Raw genomic sequence first — 25,634 nt, forward strand, 5'->3', positions numbered from 1 at the left:
TACCCCCACCAGCCTAGAAAGAGACTCTGCGAAGGGAAGGGACGGCGGCGAGCCATGCGGCTGTGAGGGCGGGCTCCGCCGCGCCGCCATGTCGGGGCCTGAGGCGCGGACTACACCTCCCGGCATGCCCCGGGCGCAGCGGAGCATGCGCAGAGCGGCGCCCTCTGACCCCCCCCGCCGGGGTTTGTGTGGGCTGCGGACTACACCTCCCGGCATGCCCCGGGGGCAGCGGAGCATACGCAGAGCGGCGCCCTCTGCCCCCCCGCCGCCGTGTGGGGCGCCGCCATCTTGTCCGCACCGGCCGCCGGGCCCGCCGCCACCATGCCGGAGGACCGGGACTGGGAGGCGTACAAGGTGCCGCCGACCCGCACCCCCGTCTCCGAGAGGATCACCTCGGTGCCCAACCCGGTCACCATCTTCCAGACCGTCTTCAACTATGTCATCGACGCGCCCGTCACCTTCGTCCGAGGTACCGGCGGGTCGGCCCCCCTCGGTAGCGCCGGGGCGGGGGTCGGCCACGGTGCGGGGACACGGGCGCGGGGAGATGGGACAGGGTGAGGGAACCGGCACCGGGACGGGCAGGGACACGGGGACAGGGCCACGGACAAGGAGACAACATGGACACCGGGACAAGGGGACAGCACGGACATTGGGACAGGCACAGGGAGATGGGACACGGTGAGGGCACGAGCACCGGGACACAGACAGGGAGACAGCTTGGACACTAGGACAAACACAGGAACACAGACAAGGCGACAGCACGGACATTGGGACAGGGACACAGGGCACAGACAGGGAGACAGCACGTACAGGGGGACAGGGACGTGGGACACAGACAAGATGACAGCATGGACACTGGGACAGGGACAAGGAGACAGCACAGACAGTGGGACAGGGAGATGGGACACAGTGAGGGCACGAGCACCAGGACAGAGACAGAGAGACAGCATGGACACTGGGACAGGGTTATGGGACACAGAGAGGGAGACAGCATGGACACTGGGTCAAGGACACGGGACACAGACAAGACAGCATGGAGACAGGGATGTGGGACAAACAACACAAGTACTGGGATAGGGATGTGGGATAGACAAGGGGACAGCATGGACACTGGGACAGGCACAGGGAGATGGGACACAGCGAGGGCACGAGCACCAGGACAGGCAGGGACACAGACAAGGAGGACAGCACAGACACTGGGACAGGGATGCAGGACAGACAACACGGGATGGTACTGGGACAGGGACGTCGGACACAGACAAGGAGACGGCATGGACACTGGGACAGACACAGGGACACAGCATGAGTACAGGGACACAAACATCATGGACACAGGGGCAGGGAACACCGAGCTGGACGTGCCCAGGCACGGGGTCCGCGCGGTGGCCCGGGGTGCCTGACCACCCGCTGTTGCCGCAGAGTGGATCGAGCGCCAGCAAGCCAAGAACAAGTTCTACTATTACCACCAGAAGTTTCGCCGCGTGCCCGACCTGAGCGAGTGTCTGGAGGGAGACTACCTCTGCTTCTTCGAGGCCGAAGCACAGTGGCGGAGGGACAGGTACGGTGTCACCGCGGCAGGGCACGCTGCTCGGGTTCGTCACCCCGGGGAGACGCGGCGGTTGGGCTCGAGCTCAGCATTTTTGTGGAGTTTGGGGTGATGGGGCAGCACCTCCTGCCCACCCTGTCACCGAGCACCCATTTCACAGCGCAGCTGGCCCCTGCAGCGCGCAGTGGCACTGGGACGCGTCCTCCTGCGCTGCCTGGTTTCTGCAGGGCAGACCAGGATCCCATCACACCCAGAGCTGACCCCCCACGGGGCGTCACCGCCCCTTCGTTCAGCTCTTCTGTCCTCTCTTGGCTGTGGTGGCATTCGCTGTCACCTTTCCCACAGGATGGTTGATCAGGAGATCGTGGAGATAGTCCGGGAGAGGCTGGGCGCCTGCAAGCAGCGGGAAGGACCCAACCAGTTCCAGAACTGCGCCAAGGAGATGGAGCAGCTGGCGCAGGTCACCAAGGCCTACCAGGACAAGTGTGAGTGCGGTGGCAGCCCGCGCGCCCCGGCTCTGCCCGGGAAGGGGCTCGTCAGCCGCAGCCCCGACGCCCCGTGGAACAGAGCTCCATTTCCGTTCAGCCGCCGAGGGGCTCTCACCAGAGATTTACTTTCCTTTTAGATGGCGATCTTGGTGTCCACGGCAACGCAAGGACGTGCCTGATGAAGCAGAAGCACAGGATGATAGAGGAGAGGAAGGCGCAAGCAAACCAGTCTCAGTAGATCCGAGCAGTCGGCACCTCCCTCGCGTCGAGCAGCGCATGCGGCGTGGCCCTACAATAAAGGCACAGCCCAGCCGTCTGCCATTCAACCGGGATCCAGACTTTTTTTCTTTGCAGAGATTTGCAGCACCCACAGAGCTCCTCCTTTTCCAGCTCTGCGGAGTTCCAGCGGCCGTGTCCATCCTCCACACCACGGCCAGCCCCTTGCTCCCGGCACCCCGGGGGTCTCCCGGCGGAGCTGCCCCCTCCGCCAGCCAGCAGCAACCCGCTGCGCTGCCCAGCCCCGGCCGAGACCCCCTCCGCTAGCGGAAAGGATACGTGCTGCAGGGCAGCACATCGTCTGCAGAGCCGGTTCTGCACCCCGTTTAGGATTAATACATGATTAACGAGGATTAGGGTAATTTAACATTCACCAGGCGCTGGCCCACAGACATGAAGCTACTCCAGCCCCCCACCTGCACAGCGCGCTGCCCACCCCCTCAGACCAGTCACCACTCGGCGTTCACTGAGCACTTTATTGTCCCGTGCAAAACCCGCTTAAGTCGTTGCCACGGCAGCTGCCTGGGTTCTCTGCACCGAGACTCTGGTGTGGGTCTTTGCCAGATGATCAGTGAACTCCTGAGGAAAAAATAAAGTAAAAACAGTGTTTTTATTTTCCTTAAGCCCCTCTTGCAGGTTTCTCAGCACTGCGACCCAACAAGGTGTGTACGTGAGGGCTGGGGCAGTTCAGACAGCTTGTTTTTACTTCATATTTCAAAGTTTTCCCATCTCCTTTGTGCACAAAATGCTGTTTTCACACATTACTCCACACCACATGCTGAGAAATCACGCTCTTACGCAGCAGCCAGCCCTGACTGCAGCTCTGCTCTGCCATTACTGAGCTGCCAGGTCTGTGGGTGCAGCCTCCGACCGTCACGGGGCACGGGAGGGGAAAGAGCCGAGCAGCAAATGACAGAAACGCCCTTACCTGGTAGGGAGACTTGGTGAACACCGTCTCCTTCCAGAGGTCGGGGGTCAGGTAACTGTAGGTCTTGGAGATGGCATCGAAGGTGGCTTTGGCTACGGACAGAGGGCAAACGTTACAAGCACAGCCAGGGAGACCCGCGGGCTGCGCCCAGCCAGGCAGCGCCACAGATGTAGAATTCCAGCAGGAGCAGGGAGACCATGCAGGGTCTCTCTGACAAACACACCAAACTCGGGTTTCTTTCTCTCTCCATTTACGACAATTACACTACTGCGAGCAAGTGCAATCGCGCAGATTGGGAGATTGCTTTTTTTAGTATCAATGCACCTACGAAACCACAATTCCTTGCAATTAATTTTTACAGAACTTCAGGATCACGTACAGCAGGACTAACCTGCATTGTAAAAGGTACCAGCAGAAGCGTTACCTTCTGCTTGCCTGCTTGCAGCTTTTGACTCGACACAGATTAAAAAACACTACAGAAACGAGCATGTTGCCTTCCTGCGAAGGACAAAACCAGCAACACCTACAGCTGAGCAGGGACGGGGACGTTGGAACCAGAGGATCTGTAAGGTCCCTCCCCACCCAAACCACTGCTCCGTTCTATAAGTTACAAGAGGAAAACCTAAAGCTCACCAAAGTTGCCAAGCGTGGCCGTGCAGCCCCTGGCCGAGGTGTAGCAGTCGTCGATACCGGCCATCATCAGCAGCTTCTTGGGGACGGGGGCGGACACGATCCCCGTGCCACGGGGGGCCGGGATCAGACGCACCAGGACAGACCCGCAGCGGCCAGTGACCTGCGCAAATGCACGGGTTACAGCTCCCGGAACACGCTACAGCCCGACGCCGTCACCAGGCCCCGCGGCTCCTGCTCACCTTGCACGGCACGGTGTGGGGCTTGCCGATCTTGTTCCCCCAGTAGCCTCGTCGTACGGGTACGATGGATAATTTAGCCAAAATGATCGCCCCGCGAATAGCAGTGGCAACTTCTTTAGAGCACTTAACACCAAGACCAACGTGGCCGTTGTAGTCCCCGATGGCAACAAAAGCCTAGGATTGGAAGGGAAGTTTTTGGCGGCGGCTCAGCAGAACACGGTCCGTCGAGTTGCTCGCCCAGGCGAACCCGAGGTGTGCGCTCAGCAGGGAGCAGTCACAGCTCACTCCAGGTACAAATAAAGACAACGCCTGCTCAAACGTACACAGCAGAGCTTGGAGTTCGAGAAGCCCATTTCTCTCCTCAGAGCTCATACTTCACTTAAAAATAGCTATGGCAGAAGAACTGGGATGCAGCTCCCTGCTACAGCCTCATACTGGTCAGCAATCCCAATAATTTCCAAGCAGCATTCCTTCTTTACACCTAAGACATCTCCCTCCACCACAGCCCCTGAAATGGCAACACTGCTGCACGAGTGTGACTTAATTCTGTGCTAGGCCTGTTTCAAATAATGTTTCAACATGTTGTTAGACTTACAAAGCCAACAGAAGAACTTTGTAAGCTACACAAACTGATCTCCACAACAAAGTATTTACTAGATACCACAGTTCCTGCAACAAAGTATTTACTAGATACTACAGAAAAAAATAAAAGTCTTTGAACTAATTTATCAATGTGATACCAAAAAGCGGCAGTCAACACACGCAAAGTTTTCAACGTAAGAAAACAGAAGGCAGTGGCTACCTTAAACCTGGTACGCTGACCAGCACGAGTCTGCTTCTGGACAGGCATGATCTTCAGAACCTCATCTTTCAGAGATGACCCCAGGAAGAAATCGATGATCTCCGACTCCTGCAAGATTCAGTCACTTACTCACAGGAGGCCACAGCTTTTAAACAAACCAAACACAGCTAACAAGGCTGGGACAATTCAACAATTCTATATACAAGTATTATAAGTAACAGGCACTTAAATATGTTAAATTTTCCAGCCATAAACTTATTCCAGCTTGCTAGGCAGTCCAACGTTACAGATTAAAACTGTATTTTTTCCATCAGCGAGCAGAACCACGACAGAAACACCCGAGCAGCGTGCGGCCATCCCTACCCAAGGCAGACACCACCACACAGATCCCACCGCCCTTCGCTGCAAGCACCCGCGTCGCTCCCCGCCTTCTGCTGATTTACGCCTTTAACCCGAGCACCCCGCACAGCAAACGCGGCGAGATCCCCGCGAACTCTGCGTTTCAGACGGGAGACGCTGCTCCGCGCTACCCGTCAGCAGCGGCTCACCTTGATAGGGAGCGAGAAGAGGTAGATCTCCTCAAGAGACTTGATCTTCATGTCCTTGACCAGGCGCCCAAGCTTGGTGACAGGGATCCACTAGGGAAGAGACGCGCGGGCAGGGGTCAGCGGCGGCCCCGGGACGGGCCCGGCCTCCCGCTCCCGCTTTCGCGAGGCCCGCGGGGCCCGGACCCGCCATGGGCCCCCCACAAGGCCCCGGCGCCATTTACCTCCTTATCTTCGGCCTTGCCTCCACGAGCCCCGCGGCCTCGCCCGCGGCCCCGACCGCGGCCTCTCCCGCGGCCCCGCAGCCCGGTCCCGAAGCCGCCGCGGAAGCCCCCTCGGGCCGCTCCCGCGCCTCCCGCAGCACCGGCGTCGTCCGCCATTTGCTAGAGCAGGAAAGGGAGCGTTAGCCGGGACGCCATCGCCGCCGACACCCCAGCGGCAGGGCCCGGAGGCAACCGATGCCACCACCAGCCACGATGGACGCGGATGGGGTGCAGGCCGCTCTACCACCACCATCCCGCCCACCCGACTTACGTGATCTCTCAGAGTAGAAGGCCGCGCCGCCCCGCCGCTCGGTATTTATTGTCCGAGGAGATCTCGCGAGAGCACCGCCCGGCCCCGTGCGCTGAATGCGGAATACGCCGCGGGGCAGAGCGGCGCCTTGCGCTCACTTATACAGGTTGCGGGGCGGGGCGACCCGCTGCCCGCCGTGCGCATGCGCCAGCCTGCGCCCGGTATATAAAGCAGCGCGCAGGCGCGTGCTGCTTAGTCTGAGGCTTACTGGGGGCAGGTGTGGGTGTGTGTGTGGTGTCTGCCGCCTTCTGCGCTGTGGTGATTTTTTTTTTAAAAAAAAATCAAAAGTTTTTGGGTTGTGGCTGGGGCGCGGTGGGGGTTGTGTTAGGCTGCGGGTGCTGGGCACGGTCTGAAAATCACTTGGGGTCTCGCGTGGCCCCCGGTGAGATAACCGTGCCGACAGCATAGGGAACATTTAGCTTACTGCCCGCGGCGACGCGCGGGGAGTGAAACCCATGTTCCCATAGCCCCCGCGGCGGCCGGGTGACCGGGGCTTGGCGGCTGGGGCTGAGAGTGGCCTCCCGGGCGGACGGGGCTGCCCTGGTGGTACTGCGGCCCCGCTGCCACGTGCTTGTCTTGCAGAGAGGCCCTTCCTTCCCTGAGAGCTGCGCGAAGGAGACGATGGGGGCGACGGCGGCGTGTTCACAGCTGGAGCGCTTTGAAATAATTCAGTTAATGTATTTCTGTGTCCAATAAAAGATGGGTGGCTTGAAAGCTCCTTTGTCGGGTCTTTATTTGTCCCTTTTATTGTGTGAAAACACCGCTTCTCCTGGCGTTTGGGGCCGGGAAGGCTCTGCTGGAAAGGGCTTCAGGACTGGAATTGTGCTAGGCCGCCCCCTGCCCGCACCAAAGATGGCGGCCGCGGCGTTCCCCGGCGCCGCGCCTTACGTCACTGCTCTGCGCCGGAAGCAGCTCGCCTCCCGTGGCAACCGGAAGTGGCCGGCACGCGGAGGGAGCCATGGAGGGTCCGGACTCCACCGCCGTGCACTTCAAGAGCAGGTGAGGGGCGGTGGGGTCGGGCGGGCGGACGGGAAGGTGCGGCGGGGCCTTAACGCAAATCTCCCCCCCCCTCCCCAGCTACGCCGCGGCCCAGAGGATCGAGCCTTTCTACAAAGGAGGCCGCGTCCAGGTGAGGCCGCGCCCCGCGGCAGCGCCGGGAGCCCGCCGGGAGCCCTGAGCCGCCATCCCCGCTCCCTGCCCTCCTCCCCGCAGGTCAGCCGGGATGGGAGGGCCATGTTCTGCCCCTGCGGGACCGGCCTGAGCATCATCGATGTGGGGACGGGAGCGGTGCGCAGCCTGCGGCAGGTGAGGGGGCCCCGCTTGGGGGAGGGGGGTGTCGCTGCCGCTCACGGCCCTGACGAGGGGGGTGGAGGGGGATGTCCTCACCGGTCACAGCCCCGCGGGGGGGGGGGGGGGGTTCATGCTGGTCACGGCCCCGTCGAGGAGGTCCCCACTGCTCCCCGCCAGTCACGACCCCACTGGGGGGGGGTCCCCACCCATAACGACCCCACCGAGAAGGTTTCCTGCCATCACCAGCTGCTGTCCCAAACCTCCCGGGGGCGGGAGGTGGCAAGAGGGTGGCAATGGCCGCCCACACAGCCAGACATTACCGGCAGTGTCTGAAACACTGGTGGTGTTAGCAGACGCGCGTAGCGAAGGGGACTGTAAGAGCTGCCCACCCACGGGTGGTGTGACGGTGGGGTTTTCCCTTTTGCTTTTCTAGGAGGATGAGGAGGATGTCAGTTCGTTTATTCTTAGCCCCGATGACGAGGTACGTGTCTGCTCCGTGGTTTTGGTCGCTGCTCTGTCAGGCTTCTGGATGAAGCCGGTGACCGCTGACGGCTGCGCGGCCTGGAGAGCAGCTCTGCGGAGAGGGACTGGGAGTGCTGGGGGACGACAGGGTGGCCATGAGCCAGCAGCGTGCCCTGGCTGCCAAGAAGGCCGATGGGATCCTGGGGTGCATCAAGAGGAGTGTGGGCAGCAGGGCGAGGGAGGTTCTCCTCCCCCTCTGCTCTGCCCTAGCGAGGCCCCATCTGCAGTGCTGTGTCCAGTGCTGGGCTCCCCAGTTCAAGAAAGATGAGGAGCTACTGGAGAGAGTCCAGCGCAGGGCTGCGAGGATGAGGAGGGGACTGGAGCATCTCTCCTACGAGGAGAGGCTGAGGGAGCTGGGCTTGTTCAGCCTGGAGAAGAGAAGGCTGAGAGGGGACCTTAGAAATGCCTCTAAATATCTGCAGGGTGGGGGTCAGGAGGATGGGGCCAGACTCTTTCCAGTGGTGCCCAGCGACAGGACAAGGGGCAACGGGCACAAACTGAAGCAGAGGAAGCTCCAGCTGAACATGAGGAAGAACTTCTTCCCTCTGAGGGTGACGGAGCCCTGGCCCAGGCTGCCCAGGGAGGCTGTGGAGTCTCCTTCTCTGGAGATATTCCAGCCCCGCCTGGCCGCGGTGCTGTGCAGCCTGCTCTGGGTGACCCTGCTTGGGCAGGGGGTTGGGCTGGGGCATCCCCAGAGGGCCTTGCCAACCCCTGCCATCGTGTGAGTGTCGTAGCAGCTGGCATTTCTGTGCTTTGCATCTGGGCACTGAAAGAAATGAAGATCTGGTCGGTAGCTAATGATGCTTTCCTTCGCCTTGCTTTTGCGCAGATCCTCGTGACAGGGAGCCGAGCCCTGCTGCTGAAGCAGTGGAACTGGCGAGAGAGCAAATGTGTTCGCACGTGGAAAGCCGTGCACACGGCACCGGTTGCTAGCATGGCCTTTGACTCTACTTCCACGTTGTTAGCCACAGGTACTACGGTCCTGCTTCAGTGTCACGCGGCGGGAGCGATACTGAGGGGCCCTTCTGCTTTTGGGTAACTTAGCGCAGCTGGACGCAGCCCGAGGCAGTGAGCTCTGGAACTCAGACACCCTCAGCAGAGGTTTTACTAAAGTAGAAGTGGCGTTGTGATAGACAGTGAGGGCACCTCTTCAAGTTCTGTCTGAAATACTCTCAGTAAAATGATGATTAAAAGCCAGGCATCTATGGGACAGTGTGGTGTAGTTATCCCAGTGCAGAACTGGGGCTCCTGGAGGTGGCCAGGCATGAGCTGTATCTTGATTGTATGTCAGGATTCCTGTCTGGGAGCAGTCAGGTTTTGCCCAGCTCTCTGAAAGCGCAAAGTGCTCTGCGAGCTTCTCTCGGTGTGGGTGGTTGTCAATCAGATTCATTTTTCTTTCTGCTGCCTTAGCAAGCCATGAAATTTTAGAGTTGCTGACGCGTTGGACCTCTTGTGTCTCTCCTCCGTAGTCCATTCTTACATGCCCTTCTTCGGCAGGTGGCTGTGACAGCACCATTAAGATCTGGGATATGATCAAACAGTACTGCACGCACAACCTCAGAGGGTCCTCGGGAGTTGTACAGTAAGGACGAGTCGTGTTTGTCAGTCACTGGTGTGGGCGTAATGCTTGGCCGCTGGGGTTGATGTGACGGGTCCTGACTTAGCAGAATGTAAAGGCCCGATCCGAGCAGGCTCTGGGCTCCCCTGTTTCCCGGTTTTTGGGGTGTCTAGTGAAGGAGCAAGGCTATGACTGCGTTTAACCCAGAGGGGAAAGAGTTTGGTGAAGAAACGTGTTGGGATCTGAGTGGAACATCTGTGCTTGCACACTGATGCACTTCAGGAACGTGCAAGGCTGACAGAGAGCAGCTGTAAATTTTCCTGGCGGGTGGCAGAGGAATGAAGTCCTACAAGGAAAGTCCTGGTACAAATTCACATCGCTTGATCTGCCAAGCTCTTTGTGTGAATTTGTGTTTACTGAAGCACTGGGCTCACGCCGGGCAGTTTATTCTGTCCCCTTCAAGTCTGTCTCTCTCTGTCCAGCCTTGTCGAGTTCCACCCCGATACCTCCCGTCTGCAGCTCTTCTCCTCCTCAATGGACTACAAGATCCGCATCTGGGACCTGAGCGCCGGCAAGTGCGTTGCCGTGCTGGACAGCCACTTCAGTGCCGTCACCTCGCTGGCGTTTGCTGATGGGAACACACTCGTTAGGTAAAAACCCCTCAGGGGCTGAGCCTTCCTCTCCTGTTCGCCCTGCCTGCTGCCAGAGACAGGGTGTTTTGGCAGGCGCTGGGAAGGTTCCCCTGCGAGGGGAAGGGCTGCGACAGGCGTGCAGTCTCTGCTTGACCACACAAGCCAGTAGCTGAGGGGGTCGGCAGCTGTGTTTCTGGCTCTGTGCTGTGCTGCCATGTGGAGGGCTGGTGCTTTCTTCCACGTTTGGCCTCTTCAGAGAGGTGTTGGGCTCCTACAATTCCAAATTTGCACTCGGAGCAGAGGTTGAGTGGATTCAGCACTGAAACTGCTCTTTTAACTTGCAGTTCTGGCCGTGACAAAATCTGCATGGTGTGGGACCTGGAAACCAGAGAAAGCAAACGAACCGTCCCTGTCTACGAGGTGAAACTGCGTTTCATTTGTTCCCGTGAGCTCCTTTGCATCTCCTAGGTTGCTGTTCGTATGGTAGCCCTCCCTCTTTACGTTCCCATATATTATGAAATCGGGTTTCTCTCCTTTGTACTTTCCAGAGGTCTTAAAAGTCTGTGTCTGTTTGCTTTCTCTCCTTGCCTGGCACGGTCGTGCCTGGGCAGTTTGAGGAAATACATAAATATACGGCACCGCTGCCCCGGGGCTGGAGGAGGAAGGAAGGGCAGTCCTGTAAAAGCCTTGCTCTGTTGTTGTGCCTGCCTGCCCTCGGCAACCACGTGGTGGGAGTGTGTCTGTCCGTGCTAGCAGCTCTGGTTGCTGCAGTGGGACTCGGTCGCTTTGCGCTCAGCTGGTGCTTGGCCACCTCTCTTGCAGAGCGTGGAAGCTGCTGTCTTGTTACCTGAGAAGGGCGATTTCTCTCAGCTGGGCGTGAAGAAACAAGGGCTGCACTTTGTCACAGCTGGCAGCAAAGGTGGGTGTCCTGGCACGTTGCTGCTGGGTTTTTGCTGAGGAAGGACGGTGCTCGAGGCGCTGCGTGGCCGTTACTCCTGGGACATGCGTTCCATGTGTGGCAAGCTTTGGGCTGACCTCAGAGGCCTGGGGCACAGAGCCTGCTCCTGTGTTCCTCCAAAGGCAGAGGATGAGCAGGATGGAGCAGCTGTGCTGTGGAGCTGTTTGCAAACTGCAAAAAGGTTTGATTTGGACTGAAGAACAAAAACTCTGTGGCCCTTCGTACCAGTGTGACTGGATCTCTTCATGGTCCTGCCTTAAAGCTGCGTGGCTTTTTCCAGTAGGCGAGGCCAGGGTTTGTTTTATATTCTTCAGGCAATCGCTGCCTAAAACAGTGGTTTCTGACATAATTTGTGGTGTTATTTTTGTCAGGCATCCTGAAAGTCTGGGAAGCTGCCACAGCTGCTTGTGTATATACCCAGCCCGTGCCCTTTAAGTCGAAGGAGGAGGCCAGCGAGCGCAGCCTCACCCAGTGCATGCTGGTGCCCGAGAGAAACGAGATTGTCACGGTGTCCGTGGAACACAACATCGTTTTCTACGATGCGCAGACTCTGCAGCTCAGGAAGCAGGTAACAACCCTCAGCCTCCCGCTCCCTTTATCTGTACCTGAGGACCGGCTCTGCGTACGGTGAAGGCTTTGCCCAGGGCTGCCCTCCTCTCCTGCCTCTGCTGGGACTGTTCCTTGGCTACAAGCTGGAAAACCAGTCTCACTGGTGGGGTTGCTTGGAGGGATGTTGCACAAACGTAGGAAAAGGAAAGCAGAAGAGGCCTGGCCAGAAATCCTTCCCGTGCCCCAGCTTATGTCTAAAAAGATTTTTACGATTTTTCTCCCTGTTAAACTGTTTCTGTTCTGCCATCCTCAGCTTGCGGGTTACAACGATGAGGTTCTGGATGTGAAGTTCCTCGGTCCTGGTGATTCTCACATTGTTGTGGCTACCAACAGCCCTCAGCTGAAAGTGTTTGAACTGGCAACATCCCACTGCCAGATCCTCTACGGCCACACAGGTGGGTGTGGTCGGCTCTGGGTGGGAGATTTACAATTATTTCTTTGTCCAGCTCCTCTTGCCACTCTTCTGTGGAAAATGGAGTTCTGGAGTTCTCACTGAACAGCACCACAACAGGTTTAGTTGTGTGAAGTAGGTATTACGCTGCCCTGACTTTGGCAGCACTAGTTTTCTTTCCCCAGCTCTGTCAGCTGAGTCCCTTTAGCAGCGAGCTCAGTTTCAGTTGGTACGTGAGCGCGAGCCCTGACTGCAGTCTCGTGGCTGCCGGTGACGGGCTCGCACAGTGCCATGAGCCGGCAGTCACTGCGCAGGGAGCGCGGGCGCGTTGTCCCAGGCGTCCCACACCTGGCCCTCAGTCAGTGAGCGGTGGACTCGTTAATTCACCCGTTAATTCTGTTGTCTGATTTCAGTGTTGCTTTGCATCCAGCTGTTTTTTCTTCTTCTGTTTAGAAACAATTCTTGCTTTGGATGTCTTCAGAAAAGGCCTGATGTTCGTCAGCTGTGCTAAGGTGTGTTGGTTTTCTCCATGTAATGAAACTCTTCATTTCTTTATGGGCAGAGCTGTATTCCTTTTTGGCGATCCAGAAAGGGCTTTTGCTCAGGCAGAATTCCTGTCTGCTACGTCCCCCAAACAGAAGGTGCTTCCACTGTCCCTGCTGCACATTGTCCCTGGGGAAATGTGATTGTATTTTATTAGCTTGAAAGGAGAAGTCTCATTCTCCAAGCATCTTGCTCTTGCTTTAGCATTCAGAGATGTCATTAGCCTGAGACTGATGGGCAGTTGGGTGTAAAAAACGTGGGGAAAAAAGGTGCTGGCTGCCCAAATAAACCTCCACACTGCAGTCGCGGGCGGCAGCGCTCTGTGCGTGGCTGTGTCTGCCCTCACCTGCAGATGCAGGCGGAGGTTCAGGCGTGGCAGGAGGTGAATAGTGAGGCTCACAGATGTGGTGAGCACGTGGGGAACTGATCGTTTGTCAAAAAACCCCTGCACTTTATGTCCTTTCCCGTTGCAGGACAAAAGCCTTCGAGTCTGGCGGATGAGCAAAGACGGAAGGGTGGTCTGTGTTGCCCAAGGACTGGGTCACGCGCACGGGGTAGGCGCTGTCTCTTGCTCAAGGTAATAACAATCAGACAGGGGTTTGCCTTTGCAAGTGTGAGTGATGGCTGCTCTGCTGGTCCTCGGTGAGCGTGTTGGTGGGTGCCTGCCTCTGAGCCGTGCTGTTTCTCATTCTGCGTCCCAGCTTGTCCTGGTGCTCCAAGTTCGAAGGAAGGGTGGGGTTTTTATTTTGGATGCAGATCTGTCCATGCATAAATTGTGAAGTCTGCATTCCTTCAGCAGTCTAACTCCTGCTTGCCTTTAAGAGCAGCAGCTGGGTAGTTGTAGCTTGAGTGATGTGGAAACAAGGGTTGAGGAGTGAAGGGAACGTGTCTCCAAAGGTGCTTGCTGGAATAGCGTGTGTGTTTGTCAGTTCTGCTCCTGTCTTCCTGCTGCCTGACAGCCTGGAAGCCCAGCTTGCCGGTTGGAGAGCTGCAGTACACCTTTGTCTGCAGACGCAGAGAGCTAGCAGTGCTCTTGCCCAGTGTCTGAGTTGCTGGAGGCTCTCCCAGGGACCCAAGTGAAATGAAAGACAATGTGAAAAAAACATTAAAGCACTCTGTTTGAGATCCTGGCAGCGTGAGTGACTGTGTGTAGATCCCAGCAGGGGAAGAGAAGGCCTTTTTTCCTCTGCAGGGGAAGCCACTGTTTTTCTTCCTTACCCTTGACTTTGTTATTCCTTTCAGACTGAAAGAAAGCTTCGTAGTGACCAGCAGCCAGGACTGCACAATCAAGATCTGGAATATCCCGGAGTCCCTCACTTCCAAAGCAAAAGCAGCCTTGATCTCCAGTCCAGAAAACCTTCATGCAAAAGTGACTGAGAGGGGTCATAACAAGGTAAAGCTCCACCTGCTGCTAGAACATGCTTTTAGATCTTAAATCCTTCTCTCCTGTGTTGTACCCTACATTTATTACCTGCCCAACAGCAAGAGCAAAGACTTAACCTGCTTTGCACTCTCTGTACTCGCGTGGCTTCTCCAGGACATAAACAGCGTGGCGGTTTCCCCGAACGACAAGCTCATTGCCACGGGCTCGCAGGATCGGCTGGCCAAGCTGTGGTCCTGCTCCGATTGCTCTTTGCTGGGTGTCTTCACTGGACACAAGCGTGGAATCTGGTGCGTGCAGTTCTCCCCGGTGGATCAGATCTTGGCCACCTCTTCAGCAGATGGGACCCTGAAGCTCTGGGGTCTTCGGGACTTCAGCTGTCTGAAGGTAACGAGAGCTCAGGCTGCCCCTTGCTCGACGCAGCCCGTGCGTGTTACGGGGATGGAGTAAGGCTGTTTGAAAAAAAAGTATAGGCTGGTTAGGGCAGCCAGAATGCAGCAACGTGGCTGTGCTGAAGGAAGAGCTACCTAGGTCTGGCCTTGTTCTTCAGGATCTTGGGGGTGCGAGCTGCATGCAGAGCTCCAAGGCACGAGCGTGTGCCCAGTGCTCGACTGGTCTGTCTGTTCTGGCTAACTGGTGAGCAGCGTGGTTGATCGTAGGGGAAAAGCACATTGATGCTGTTGAAAGGAAGCTGGCTTTGCCCGACGCAGCTGTGGGCTTGAAGGAGAACACACAAGTTGAAATTTCAGGCTCCCTGCACAGCAGAACGGTCTGTCCAGTGCAGTGGTGTCTCACTAAGCTGATGAGAAGGCAGTTGCTGCTCTGCGCCGTGGCCTGCCCAGCAGCGTTACCTCGCTGCGTGGGTGCTTCGTGCAGTGGTGGGGGATGGGCCTGTTGGCCCTGCCACTCAGACCGTTTGCAGTATGACCCTGGGCAACAAGTTTTAAGCAAGCAGGTTTGAAGAAATGCTGCGGGGCCGAGTCATTTCCTACTGCCCTTTTAACCTGTGGTGAAAACCCCAGGGATGGAGCCTGGTTTTTAGAACTTTTACCTGTTTGGGCTTTAGGAGTAAATCTCCTCCTGAAAGAGGATGCTCTCAAGAGGCCTGGCAATAACTCTGACGCTTTTGAGCTTCCTTGCTGTTTTCCAGACCTTCGAAGGCCATGATGCCTCTGTACTGAAGATCATTTTTGTAAGCCGAGGAACGCAGCTGCTCAGCAGGTAAGCGCCTACACCGGGAGTCGAGAGGGAGATGCCAAAAGTCATCAGAGAAGGAAGCTCTTAGCTGGTATCCGCAGCGAGAGGGGAGTCTGGTGCAGTGGGTTTGGCTTTGGAAAGGCTGATGGGAAGATGCTGTGTTTATGCCAAGCTTTCTGCAGGGGCTGACTTGCCTTCCCTTTCTCCAGTTGCACCGTGGATTCCAGTTAGGTGCTGTGACCCTGCTGGGTCGGTGACGCACACTGCAGCTGGGCAGAGCTAAGGGTGCATCTCACCCTTAACGTTTTTGGTGAACTCTGCTCCTGTTCAAAAGGCATTGGAATGGGACAAGTTTATCTGATATTTGAGGAGGGGCAGAGCAAGAATGGATCTATCCAGTGGTTCTTTCTGTTGTGTTTGTCTTTCTTCCAAAAGCGGTTCTGATGGTCTTTTAAAACTCTGGACAATTAAAACAAACGAGTGCGTGAAAACTTTAGATGCTCATGAAGATAAAATCTGGGGTCTTCACTCTAACAAGCAAGATGATATGGTTGTGACAGCATCCAGTGACTCCTGCATCACGCTGTGGAAGGTACGGTACGGGGTCTTTGTGGTTCCTCTCAGGGTTAGTCATGAGAAGGCGGTTGGAGAGCTCAGGATCCCCGTGGCTTGTTCCTCACCTTCCCAGCACAGCGCGTGCTCTCCTCATTTTCTGCACTTTGAAATGGGGTCAGTAAGGCGTGCCTCGGGGTTTGGGAGGGGCTTTTGGCCAGCCTGTATTTCCCCGGGTGATGATGTGAAGGGAGCAGCAGAGGGGCCTCAGCAGCCTGCCCAGCACTGGTCTGCTAAGGGTGTGTTGGAGGGAAGCTGCGAGTTGCTGGATTTAATGTGTAAACTACTTGGCCTAGAGATCCTGCTGTAGAAACTGGTCTCCTAATCACTTGGGGGCTAAAAAATTCGTCTGTGTTAAAGCAAGATTTGACAAAGTTCTATTCTGTTTTTTATAGGATGTCACTGAAATTGAAGAGAAGGAGGCTCAAGCTAAACAGGAGGAGCGGATTATAAAGTAAGTTGATCCCGTGCAGTAAGGAGCTGTGGAAGGCAAACTGTCTACGCCGAGAGCCGTCCGGCTCCATCTGATCCGAACGCTCCATCACTGAGCTGTTTAGGGGCTGTCAAGGCACAGTAGTCTCTTCCAGCCTGTCGTTTATCTTCGGTTCCTGCCGCAGAGCCTTGCTGTGATACTGTCAGCTTGACAAGTGATTAATTTCATGTTTATGCGCTGCTAAGATAAGCAAAGTCAAACTGAGGAAACCACCTTTCACTTTCTCCTGCTTCAGCCAGCACTGAGTAGTCCAGGGAGCCCTTGAACGTGCCAGGGTGATTATCTGCACAGTGAGGGCACTGAGGCGTTCCCTGGCAAGCAGCGTGAACTGCTTGGCGTTCAACCTCTGCACGCTCTTCTTGCCAAAGCTGCCACTTTCTGTATAGCGTTTTTTCCACGTTTGTCTCTCTCTCGACACTGATTTGTTTTCCAGAGAGCAAGAGCTTTCTAACCTGCTTCACGAGAAGAGGTATCTCAAAGCCTTAGGCTTGGCAATCTCTCTGGATCGTCCGCACACGGTGTTGATGGTGGTGAAAGGTGAGTCCGCGTTGTGCTCTGAAGGCATTTTTCTGCCCTCACTGCTTTCCAGGTAGATGAAGACGACAAAGTCTGTCTGAAAGCCTCGCTTTTCCCTTGCTCTTAAAACTGCTGTTTCCCGAAGTGAGATCACCCCAGCTAACAAACGGTCTCCCTGCTCTCGGCCTGCGGGCGTGTGGGCTGGACTCCCATGGACTCTTCGTTTCTCTTCCCTGCAGCCATCCTCAAGGAAACCGACGGGAGAAGGCACTTGGAAGAGAACATTGTCCGGCTCCGGAAGGACCAGAAAGGTTTGTTGCAGCATGGTTTAAGTGCTAAAACCTTTCAGGTTTAGGGGCTTGCTTTCTTAATTGAATTTAAAAGGAGAAGGATCTCCCTGGATTCGGCATTCACCACTGAGCTCCCCCCACGCTCACGCAGGACTGCAGCCAGGGCCGGCTGCTTTGCTACGGGGCTGCTCATGATCCACAGCTGCTCTGAGCTGGTGCGAGTGGCTTTGCCTGGCCTTACCCCCCTGTTCAGGGTGTCAGGAAAGGATTCTGGCGTGGCTGTTCTGCCCCTCCGGGCTCGCGGGAGCTGAACCGCTCTGCCTAACTTGGCGTCTGCTGCGTGCCGGCGCCCACCGACAGCCTTCCTCCCCAGAGGCCGTGCTGACGTTCCTGGTGACGTGGAATACGAACTCTCGGAACTGCCACGAGGCCCAAGCTGTCATCGAAACCCTCCTGAAGCACGAAGCGCCGGACAGCCTCCTGCAGTACGCGGGCATTAAAGCTGCCGTGGAGTCCCTGCTGCCTTACACCGGTGAGCCACGCTGCGGGGACGGGCTCTGAGCCCGAGCTCTCCTCCCGCGTTGTCAATATTCCCCCTCTGCCTTGGGCTAAAGGGAGCTTTCTGCGCCCCGTTCTGGTGAGCTTTCTCTCCTGTGACGCTACGCGTCGCGTTTCTCCCTTTGCAGAGCGCCATTTTCAGAGACTGAGCCGGTTGCTGCAGGCCTCCATGTTCATTGACTTCATGTGGCAAAACATGAGGCTGGCTGATGCGTCCCGGCAGGAGGAGACGCCGTTGTGAGCCTCCTCCCTCCAGCTGCTCTACCAGGTACGGCAGCTGGAATATTCCTGTATTTTGTAATAAATTTTTAAAGTTTGAATTTCTAAAGCATGTCCAGTGTTCAGTCTCCCTGGGGCTGAATGAGAGGGGGGGTTTGTTTCTTTGACCAGGCTGTGTTTTCCCATTGTGTTTTCACACCTTGAATTTTCCAGCCCAGACACTTACCGCAGCACGTGGTTTGGCGCAGAGGCAGACCCTGGCTCTCAACAAGAAGCTGGTCTTTACTGGGGGTTTAAAGACCGGGCGGAGCCGAGGGAGACTGCTGGCCGTGTCGTGCCATGCCCCGGAGCCCAGCCAGGCAGGGTCTTGGGGTGGACCTGCTGGAGAGCAGCTCTGTGGAGAGGGACCTGGGTGTCCTGGTGGACGACAGGGTGACCATGAGCCAGCAGTGTGCCCTGGGTGCCAAGAAGGCCAATGGGATCCTGGGGTGCATCCAGAGGAGTGTGGCCAGCAGGACGAGGGAGGTTCTCCTTCCCCTCTACACTGCCCTGGTGAGGCCTCATCTGGAGTACTGTGTCCATTTCTGGGCTCCCCAGTTCAAGAAAGATGAGGAGCTACTGGAGAGAGTCCAGCGCAGGGCTATGAGGATGAGGAGGGGACTGGAGCATCTCTCCTCCGAGGAGAGGCTGAGGGAGCTGGGCTTGTTCAGCCTGGAGAAGAGAAGGCTGCGAGGGGACCTTAGAAATGCCTCTAAATATCTGCAGGGTGGGGGTCAGGAGGATGGGGCCAGACTCTGTTCAGTGGTGCCCAGCGACAGGACAAGGGGCAACGGGCACAAACTGAAGCAGAGGAAGCTCCAGCTGAACTGGAGGAAGAACTTCTTCCCTCTGAGGGTGACGGAGCCCTGGCCCAGGCTGCCCAGGGAGGCTGTGGAGTCTCCTTCTCTGGAGATATTCCAGCCCCACCTGGCCGCGGTGCTGTGCAGCCTGCTCTGGGTGACCCTGCTTGGGCAGGGGGTTGGGCTGGGTGACCCACGGAGGTCTCTGCCAACCCCAAACATGCTGGGGTTCTGTCTGTCCGTTGGTGTCTTTGCTTGGGCAAGATGCAGCCTGGGCCCAGGCAGGTCTCCCACCTCTGCCTGCCCCAGGCGTTAGCACCTGGGAGGGAGATAAGCGCCATTCTAATTCCCCAGCTAGGAAATTTAAGTATGAAAAACCAAGCAGTCTTCAAAAATATTTACATATATTTTATTTCAGAGACAAAAACGTATAAAATTCAGAACAACGTAAGCACCTCACAAGTTCATTAAATTGCTTGTTTGGGAAAAAATCAACAGGTACCTGGGAGAGTAACTAAAATCAAAGGTAGCAATCTCTATAAAAGCATTCCTATAATTTTTCTAACTCAGTTCTAGTTTAGGATGAGAATTGCTGTAAGTTTTAGTAACTATCACACCCCCTTGAAAGGGGAACGCTTTGTTCATAAAAATGAGCTCTGGCCCCCTTGCCCGCCTGGGAAACAAGCTGTGCTACAAACAGTTTTGTTTCTGAGCCTGCGCAGACATCGCTGCGGGGAATGGTCAGGGCTGAGGTGCTGAGCCAGCACCGTTTTTTGTTCTCGCAGCCACGCAGCAGATCCAGCCAGTTCGTACATTTGGTGGCCAGTTCTCCACTACCCGAGCCGATTTAATGTTTAAAAAACAAACCCCAAACCCAAACAGATCAAAAATCAAAGAGTTTAAAATATATAAAACAGGGTGTTCAGATAAATGATGTGCCCACGCTGCATCATCCTGCCCCTACCCTGTACCGGCAGCCGGAGCCGTGGGTTCCGTGGGCGACGCGGTTTCACCCCGCGGCTCTGCAGGGGGCTGCAGCATGCTGCCAGCTCACCCCGGCGCGGGGACGGACGCCGGGACCATCGTGAAATTTTCACATACTGCATCGCAGGGTAAATCCCTGCCCGAGGGAGGACCAGCTGCACCTGAAGTGACCTCTGACTGACAGGGGGGCTGCTGGATCCCCAGCTGCCGTGACGCCCCGATAAGCTGAACTACTCCATCCTTTCCCGGTAACTCCAGTAAAGCCCCTCGCTGAGCGAGCCGTGGCACGTGTCGGTGTTACCAGGGAGGCAACGTTTGCACGCCTGTTCCTCGGGATCTAACAGTGTCCTTGGAAAACAACCCACAGCCCCTGCGGGACGTCAGCGAGGAGGGTGCCCAGCGCTGGGTCGTGGGGCTGGGGTCCCCCCGGCAGCACTAACGCGCGCTGGGGAGGGGGAGCAGAGCCCGCAGTGCCGGCCGGGAGGAGGACTGCTGCACGGCTCGCTTGGTGACCGTGCTGCACTTCTGGAGGATCTCGTGGGCCGAGGGGCGCGCGGGCACCTTGGGGACGCAATCGGCTGAGTCGGGGTCAGTGAGGGAGTCGCTGAGATCCGCTGCAGACGACTCCACGAAGCCGGAATCGTTCCTGTCCTCGTGGGTGAGGCGCGGAGACTTGCTGCTGTGCGTGGCCGAGGCGTGCCCCAGGGCAGAGCTCCTGGCCTTCTCGACTTCAGGCAGAGATCTGGACAAGCCAGGCTTCCAGCTCAGCCGGCCGTCCTGCCCACTGCTGCTCCCCGAGCCCAGGGACGAGCTGTCCGACTCCAGGTCCGGGCTGGAGCAGGCCCTGGGACGAGACCTTGATCCGCTACTCGGAGCGCTCAGGTCCTCTTCGGTCCCGTCAAGGGAAGAGCAAGCCTGTGCCCCGCGCTGATCCGCGGCCTCGCCCCAGGGCTGCAGAGCCAGCAGAGAGGAGCAGAGGTTTGGGGTGGAGATGTTGAGCCCGCGGGTCATGATGGTCTGGAGCTTGTGGTGGGGGTTTGTGTAGGGCCGGAGGCACATGGAGGGCATGTAGCCAGTGCAGCCGTCGTATCTGAGGGGGAAGGACGAAAAGTAAAGCTGAGGAGAGCCCTTCTCCCAGCTCAGACCAACGGGAGGGAGCAGAGCACCTGGGGGAATCACAGAATGGTTGGGGTTGGCAGGCCCTCTATGGGTCACCCAGCCCAACCCCCTGCCCAAGCAGGGTCACCCAGAGCAGGCTGCACAGCACCGCGGCCAGGCGGGGCTGGAATATCTCCAGAGAAGGAGACTCCACAGCCTCCCTGGGCAGCCTGGGCCAGGGCTCCGTCACCCTCAGAGGGAAGAAGTTCTTCCTCGGGTTCAGCTGGAGCTTCCTCTGCTTCAGTTTGTGCCCGGTGCCCCTTGTCCTGTCACTGGGCACCAGTGAAAAGAGTCTGGCCCCGTCCTCCTGACCCCCACAAGCGGGTGAGGACTCAGCCCCGTGCTGTACGTGGGGCACGAGGAAGGGGAAGCCGTCCCTAGCCACGGGCGGTCAGCTCGGGGGAGCTCCTCTGCCCCCCACGCTGGAGGAGCAGGCAACCGGCTCCCTCCGGCAACAAGACCTTGGGCGAAGCCGCCTTACCGGATCAGCCACCAGCCGTTGTCGGATTTCCTGACCACCTCCACCACGACGCCGTTGTTCAGCGAGAGCTCGTCTGCCTTCTGAGACTCGTAGGCCCGCACAACGAAGTACAGGCTGCCTGCAGAGAGAAGGGGCAGGTGGGTTTTGCCTTGCGGAGAAAATGCCTCCATCCCTGCGAGAGACCAGCTCGGCAGCCCTGGGGAGCAAGCGAGAGCTGCAGGGCAGGCGTCCCTGGGGGTGACCGATGTGCTCAGAGACCCCCGGCTCGCAGCAGAGCGGATCAGCAGAGTCAGAGCTCCAGGCAGGGACCCCAGGCAATGGTTGAGGTGGTGGGGTTTTTGCAGAACTCATTTTCTGAAGGAGGAGCGTGGTGTCCCAGGGAGCCAGAAGCAGACTTACCCTCCTGGTTTGAGCTCAAGGCATTCTGGATGTCCTTGTGGACGTCAATCTCTTCCAGGTAGGAGGCTGGGAACCAGGCTATCTGCTTGTCTGTGTTTTCCACCAGCCACCATCCTGCAGCAAACAGCAAGGAAAGGGTTTGTAACAGCCTTGCAAGCAGACAGGTGACCATAATCGCTGGGCAGGGGCTGCTCTGCCACCAGAGACAGGAGGGACATTCTGCAGAGCAGCTCAGTGCCCGGCTGATGCCGTGCTGATGCTTTGTTCTTTCCTCTCGTGCAAATCTGTGTCAGCACACCACGCCACACGTAGAAACACCCACCCACACCCGGGATGCTACTGGCTCGCCATTCGCCAAGCTGTGACTCAATCTACACCGTCTGTCCCCAAGACTGAAGAATCCCTATCAAACGTACCAGTCATGTCCTTGATTAACACTTCAACGATTTCCTTCTCAGAGACTTTGAAAGCCTTGTTCTTTGTGTCTTTGGTTTCAAAGGTTTCGATGCATCGGTAGCTCTGGGATGCCTGAGGATCTGTAATAGAGGGGAGCCGGTTTTTCTTTTCCCCTCCAATTTCTGATGGCATGATCACAAGGCTGAAAAGTAAAGCTTAATATCAGCTTACTGAAAACTCACATGGAAGGTTGAGTTTAGTATTGATTTTGGTAAAATCATCTGTGCAGTGGGCTAAGAAAAGCCCAGGCATCAGTAAAGCGTTCAGTAGAGCTTCCCTGCTCTGCTGCCCCGGGATGTAACCGCTGTTTCTCTTCTACCTGTATTCTGTAACGTTTCTGTTTCGTGAAGACGCATACAACCACAAAATACAAATATGGTCTCGTACCTGTTTTCAGGAAAGGAGGGATCAAGGTCTTGGGTCTGTGCCTTGAAAAACTGAATCACGTCTTCCCCCTGGGAGATTTTAGCACCCGTTTTCAGCAGCTCCTGGGAGTAAGTTTCCAGCAGTTTCAGTACCTCCAGGCACCTGTTCAGCTTCCCACTCTTCCTCTGCTTTGTATTTGCATCTTTAAAATAACAGGAGCAAAGGTGTTGTCAGACAGCAGCGGATCTGGATGCCTCGAGCGCAGCGGGGTGCCCTCACCGACCGCCCTTCCCCACACAAGCCCCAGCTGAGACAGAAGCTCCCCGCGCCTCCTATCACTTTTCATAGCGCCTGATACGATTTTTCAACATCTAAAATTTATCTTTGTTCACACGTAAATGTTGTAAGGAGCTCTGGGCCAGTGTTTAAAGTGTAACATTAATTTACCAAGTGCAATTATCTATCAAAAAAAAGTCGTTCTGGGGTATTTTGAGTCAGCAATAGACCCGAGCACGTTGATGTAACCCAGCAGTGCTGGGTCACGAGCAGGAGCGAGCTGTGAATCTGTTCCAGAGGAAGGTCAGACTCGGAGACTGAAGTCTGTGTTGTCAGTCCCTGTCCCTGACAGCTCTGTTGTGTTTGTTGCTCCCTCAGTGATTTGTTCTCCTTACCTTTAAAGCTGGGTATTGTCCGGCTGGATCTCTTGACTGAGCCGCTCTCAATGGGGAATTTTCTCTTCAGCTCTTTCTAAAAGCGAAGAGAAGGAGAGATTAAGTGATGCTTCGCAGCCCTGACACAAGGCTGGGCTCTCTCCCCCCTCCCCAGGACAGGAATCCTATTTTCAGAGAAATATTCACTTACATGGAATTTCTTAAAGTCTTCAAATGTCCGATAGATGAGAATGTTGTTCTGATCTGACCAAGACACGAACATCATGTAGTTCTGGAGAAATAAAAGGGAAAAGAGATGCATTTGTTAATCACCGTGTTCAATAATGGATGCTTTCAAGCCTTCAGCATTTGCCAGGACCTGCGGTTTAGTTCTGGCTTCAGGCTGCAAGACTGTCACATTAAAAAATGAAATTAAACATTAGACCTACAAAAGTGTTTCCTTAGTTTTAGGGCCCCAAATGGGTAATCGTTTTTAAAACCAGAAGAAATTTATGACATAGTGAGCAGAAAGACAGCCGAATCCAAGATAACCATTCTCATATGATATTAAGACCATTAAAAAGCAAGTCCCAGGCAGCCCTGTCCTAGATCCCCAGGCTCTAATCCCAACGCTGCAGGGAGATGAGCAAACAGACCCCTTCAGGAGGAACTCAGAAAGCCCTCTGGTCTCCTGATTTGTAAATACTGAAGGAGAAAAAAAAAATACAACAACAAAACCCCATTAAAGTACCTTCTGCTTTCTGCATTGCATCAAGCCCACGGCCTTCACGCCCACTGGGTACCTGCCGCAGCTCATCTCCCCCACGCCCGCTCTCTCTCCGCAGGGCAGCTGGATGCTGAGCAGGGATGCGGCTCCGGGCACGGCTCCCCTGGTTAAATACGCTGGAGCGGGAGGCAGGCGTTCCCGCGCTTCCTTCTCCGCCCAGCAACGCTGCCAGAAATTCCGTAATTTGGCAAACTACCGCATGCCTTTTACCTGCCCCCCTGCGTTTAACATGCAAATACGCCGGGTGCAGATGGCGGGGCCATAGTTCAGGGAGCTGGGGAGGAGAAGCATCTTATCTTATCACCGCCTTCCTCGAATATTGCCGGCGAGCGAGCCTGGCCCTGCAGCGGGGCCGGTTTATCATCGCTGGGTGTCGGGGAGGTCACTGGGGCAGCAGTTACGCTGCGAGCTGGAGTGAATTTCCAGGGCTGTGTTTATGGCTCTATTGCTCGGACGTGCTTGCCAGAGTCGCCTGCGGTCGGGCTGCGCTCACGCCAGCCCCAAAAACCGATGACGAGCACGGCTGGTTGTCATCGGGCACAACTGGAGGTGCGTGCTGGCTGTGGCAAACCTCCTCGCTGCGGAGACGCGTCCCTTCCCAGGGGTTTCTGGTAGCAGCGTCGATATTTGCGCGCTCTCAGAAGTCAGTGGGAGATGCTGCTGCCGGCGTCGCTGGGGCAAAGGGTGACCGAATGCAGCCCTGGGGTGTCACTGAAGCAGTCCCAAAGCTGCTCGGGTGCAAACACGCGGTGGAGGCTCGGCTCCGGGTGCCCCGAGCTCCGTCCTGCACCAAGCCAGCTGCCCGTGCCCACGCGGGGCGACCGGCAGCTCTCCCCCGGGACCGGCTCCCACTGCCTGGGGACGCTGCGGGGCCGGTAACGACAGCCCTGGAGAGCCCGTCCTGGCACTGAGCGGCTGCCATTAGCCTGCCTCGGGTTATGACTTGGCTGCTGGGCGGCCGGGTGATCAAACCGCCTTCTCCGGCCTGCCTCCCCCTCCTCTTTGATGAAGCTTAAGCTGAATCATTATCGTTATTGGAGCTGAAATTAAGAGGCTCAGACCTGCCTTCCCTTTCATTTTCCAGCTACACCTGGTCTCTCCAAACCCTCAGCAACAGCTGCGGGTGATTTTTCATCTACCAAAAAAAAAAAACCCCTCCAGAATCTGAATAGGAAGCCAAACAGGATTCCTTCTGGATGGCCAGAAAACACGGTGCGTGGGGCCTTGGTTTGCATTTTCTGAGCGCAGGAGGCTGCTCCCGCACAGCGGCGTGGCAGCTTCTGGGGACAAAGGAAGTGTTTTCCTTGCAGTTCGATCTATTGCTGCTGGAGATCTGTCCTCCGCTGGGAAGGGAAAGTTACACAGAGAGCAATCCCGTCCCGTGCGCAGGTTTGGTGGGAAAACCCCTGCGATGGCGTCCCCAGGGCACTTCCTTGCGCGGGAAGCCAGCCAGGAGCTGCGCTGCGGAGAGGCGATGCCCCGCAGCCCCGGGATCGCACCCTCCATCCCTCTGCTCACACAGCGCCCAGCACAAGCTCGTGCTGTTAGACCTCCCCGGCTCAACAGGTAAGGTCTGTATGGAGAGAGAAGAAATCACTTCATCCAGCAAGTTTATTCTTTATGATTGGGCTTATCTAGCAGCTACCGGTCTCCGAGGCGGCAAAGCCCTTCGCCGGCTCCGTGTCGTCACACCCATGCTCACAGGCTGCTCCTTG

The 25,634-nt window shown here is 56.6% G+C and overlaps 4 protein-coding genes, 1 long non-coding RNA gene and 1 other non-coding gene across 6 annotated transcripts; 4 read left to right on the top strand and 2 right to left on the bottom strand.

Moving 5' to 3' along the window:
• Window positions 1-245: 245 nt before the first annotated feature.
• NDUFB10 (NADH:ubiquinone oxidoreductase subunit B10) lies at window positions 246-2,360 on the top strand. Its single transcript, XM_075437000.1, has 4 exons — window positions 246-469; window positions 1,420-1,558; window positions 1,892-2,031; window positions 2,172-2,360. Exons 1-4 carry the CDS (start codon window positions 322-324, stop codon window positions 2,270-2,272), a joined length of 528 nt encoding a protein of 175 aa, XP_075293115.1. The 5' UTR covers window positions 246-321; the 3' UTR covers window positions 2,273-2,360.
• A 406-nt stretch (window positions 2,361-2,766) lies between these two features.
• RPS2 (ribosomal protein S2) lies at window positions 2,767-5,862 on the bottom strand. The gene is made up of 7 exons (XM_075436999.1): window positions 5,682-5,862; window positions 5,461-5,550; window positions 4,913-5,020; window positions 4,111-4,284; window positions 3,872-4,031; window positions 3,239-3,330; window positions 2,767-2,889 (listed from the first exon to the last, which is right to left on the bottom strand). Exons 1-7 carry the CDS (start codon window positions 5,835-5,837, stop codon window positions 2,809-2,811), a joined length of 861 nt encoding a protein of 286 aa, XP_075293114.1. The 5' UTR covers window positions 5,838-5,862; the 3' UTR covers window positions 2,767-2,808.
• A 370-nt stretch (window positions 5,863-6,232) lies between these two features.
• LOC142363286 (uncharacterized) lies at window positions 6,233-6,744 on the top strand. Its single transcript, XR_012765649.1, has 2 exons — window positions 6,233-6,288; window positions 6,613-6,744. It is a non-coding gene; the product is annotated as an uncharacterized LOC142363286 (long non-coding RNA).
• Window positions 6,375-6,499, top strand: LOC142363323 (small nucleolar RNA ACA64). Its single transcript, XR_012765659.1, has one exon. It is a non-coding gene; the product is annotated as a small nucleolar RNA ACA64 (small nucleolar RNA).
• Window positions 6,745-6,954: 210 nt separating the features above from the next.
• TBL3 (transducin beta like 3) lies at window positions 6,955-17,908 on the top strand. The gene is made up of 22 exons (XM_075436733.1): window positions 6,955-7,029; window positions 7,108-7,159; window positions 7,243-7,335; window positions 7,754-7,801; window positions 8,672-8,813; window positions 9,340-9,424; window positions 9,883-10,050; window positions 10,377-10,452; window positions 10,855-10,951; window positions 11,362-11,558; window positions 11,853-11,994; window positions 12,444-12,502; window positions 13,007-13,110; window positions 13,776-13,926; window positions 14,071-14,301; window positions 15,065-15,135; window positions 15,547-15,703; window positions 16,119-16,177; window positions 16,650-16,753; window positions 16,972-17,043; window positions 17,396-17,554; window positions 17,709-17,908. The coding sequence occupies exons 1-22, from the start codon at window positions 6,989-6,991 to the stop codon at window positions 17,819-17,821; spliced, it is 2,421 nt and encodes an 806-aa protein (XP_075292848.1). The 5' UTR covers window positions 6,955-6,988; the 3' UTR covers window positions 17,822-17,908.
• Window positions 17,909-19,121: 1,213 nt separating this feature from the next.
• Window positions 19,122-23,913, bottom strand: NOXO1 (NADPH oxidase organizer 1). The gene is made up of 8 exons (XM_075436693.1): window positions 23,884-23,913; window positions 23,344-23,424; window positions 23,154-23,229; window positions 22,504-22,684; window positions 22,077-22,258; window positions 21,661-21,774; window positions 21,262-21,379; window positions 19,122-20,712 (listed from the first exon to the last, which is right to left on the bottom strand). The coding sequence occupies exons 1-8, from the start codon at window positions 23,902-23,904 to the stop codon at window positions 20,058-20,060; spliced, it is 1,428 nt and encodes a 475-aa protein (XP_075292808.1). The 5' UTR covers window positions 23,905-23,913; the 3' UTR covers window positions 19,122-20,057.
• Window positions 23,914-25,634: the final 1,721 nt, after the last annotated feature.

The sequence above is a fragment of the Opisthocomus hoazin genome, chromosome 15 (assembly GCF_030867145.1).
Source record: "Opisthocomus hoazin isolate bOpiHoa1 chromosome 15, bOpiHoa1.hap1, whole genome shotgun sequence".
NCBI classification, from domain to species: domain Eukaryota; kingdom Metazoa; phylum Chordata; class Aves; order Opisthocomiformes; family Opisthocomidae; genus Opisthocomus; species Opisthocomus hoazin.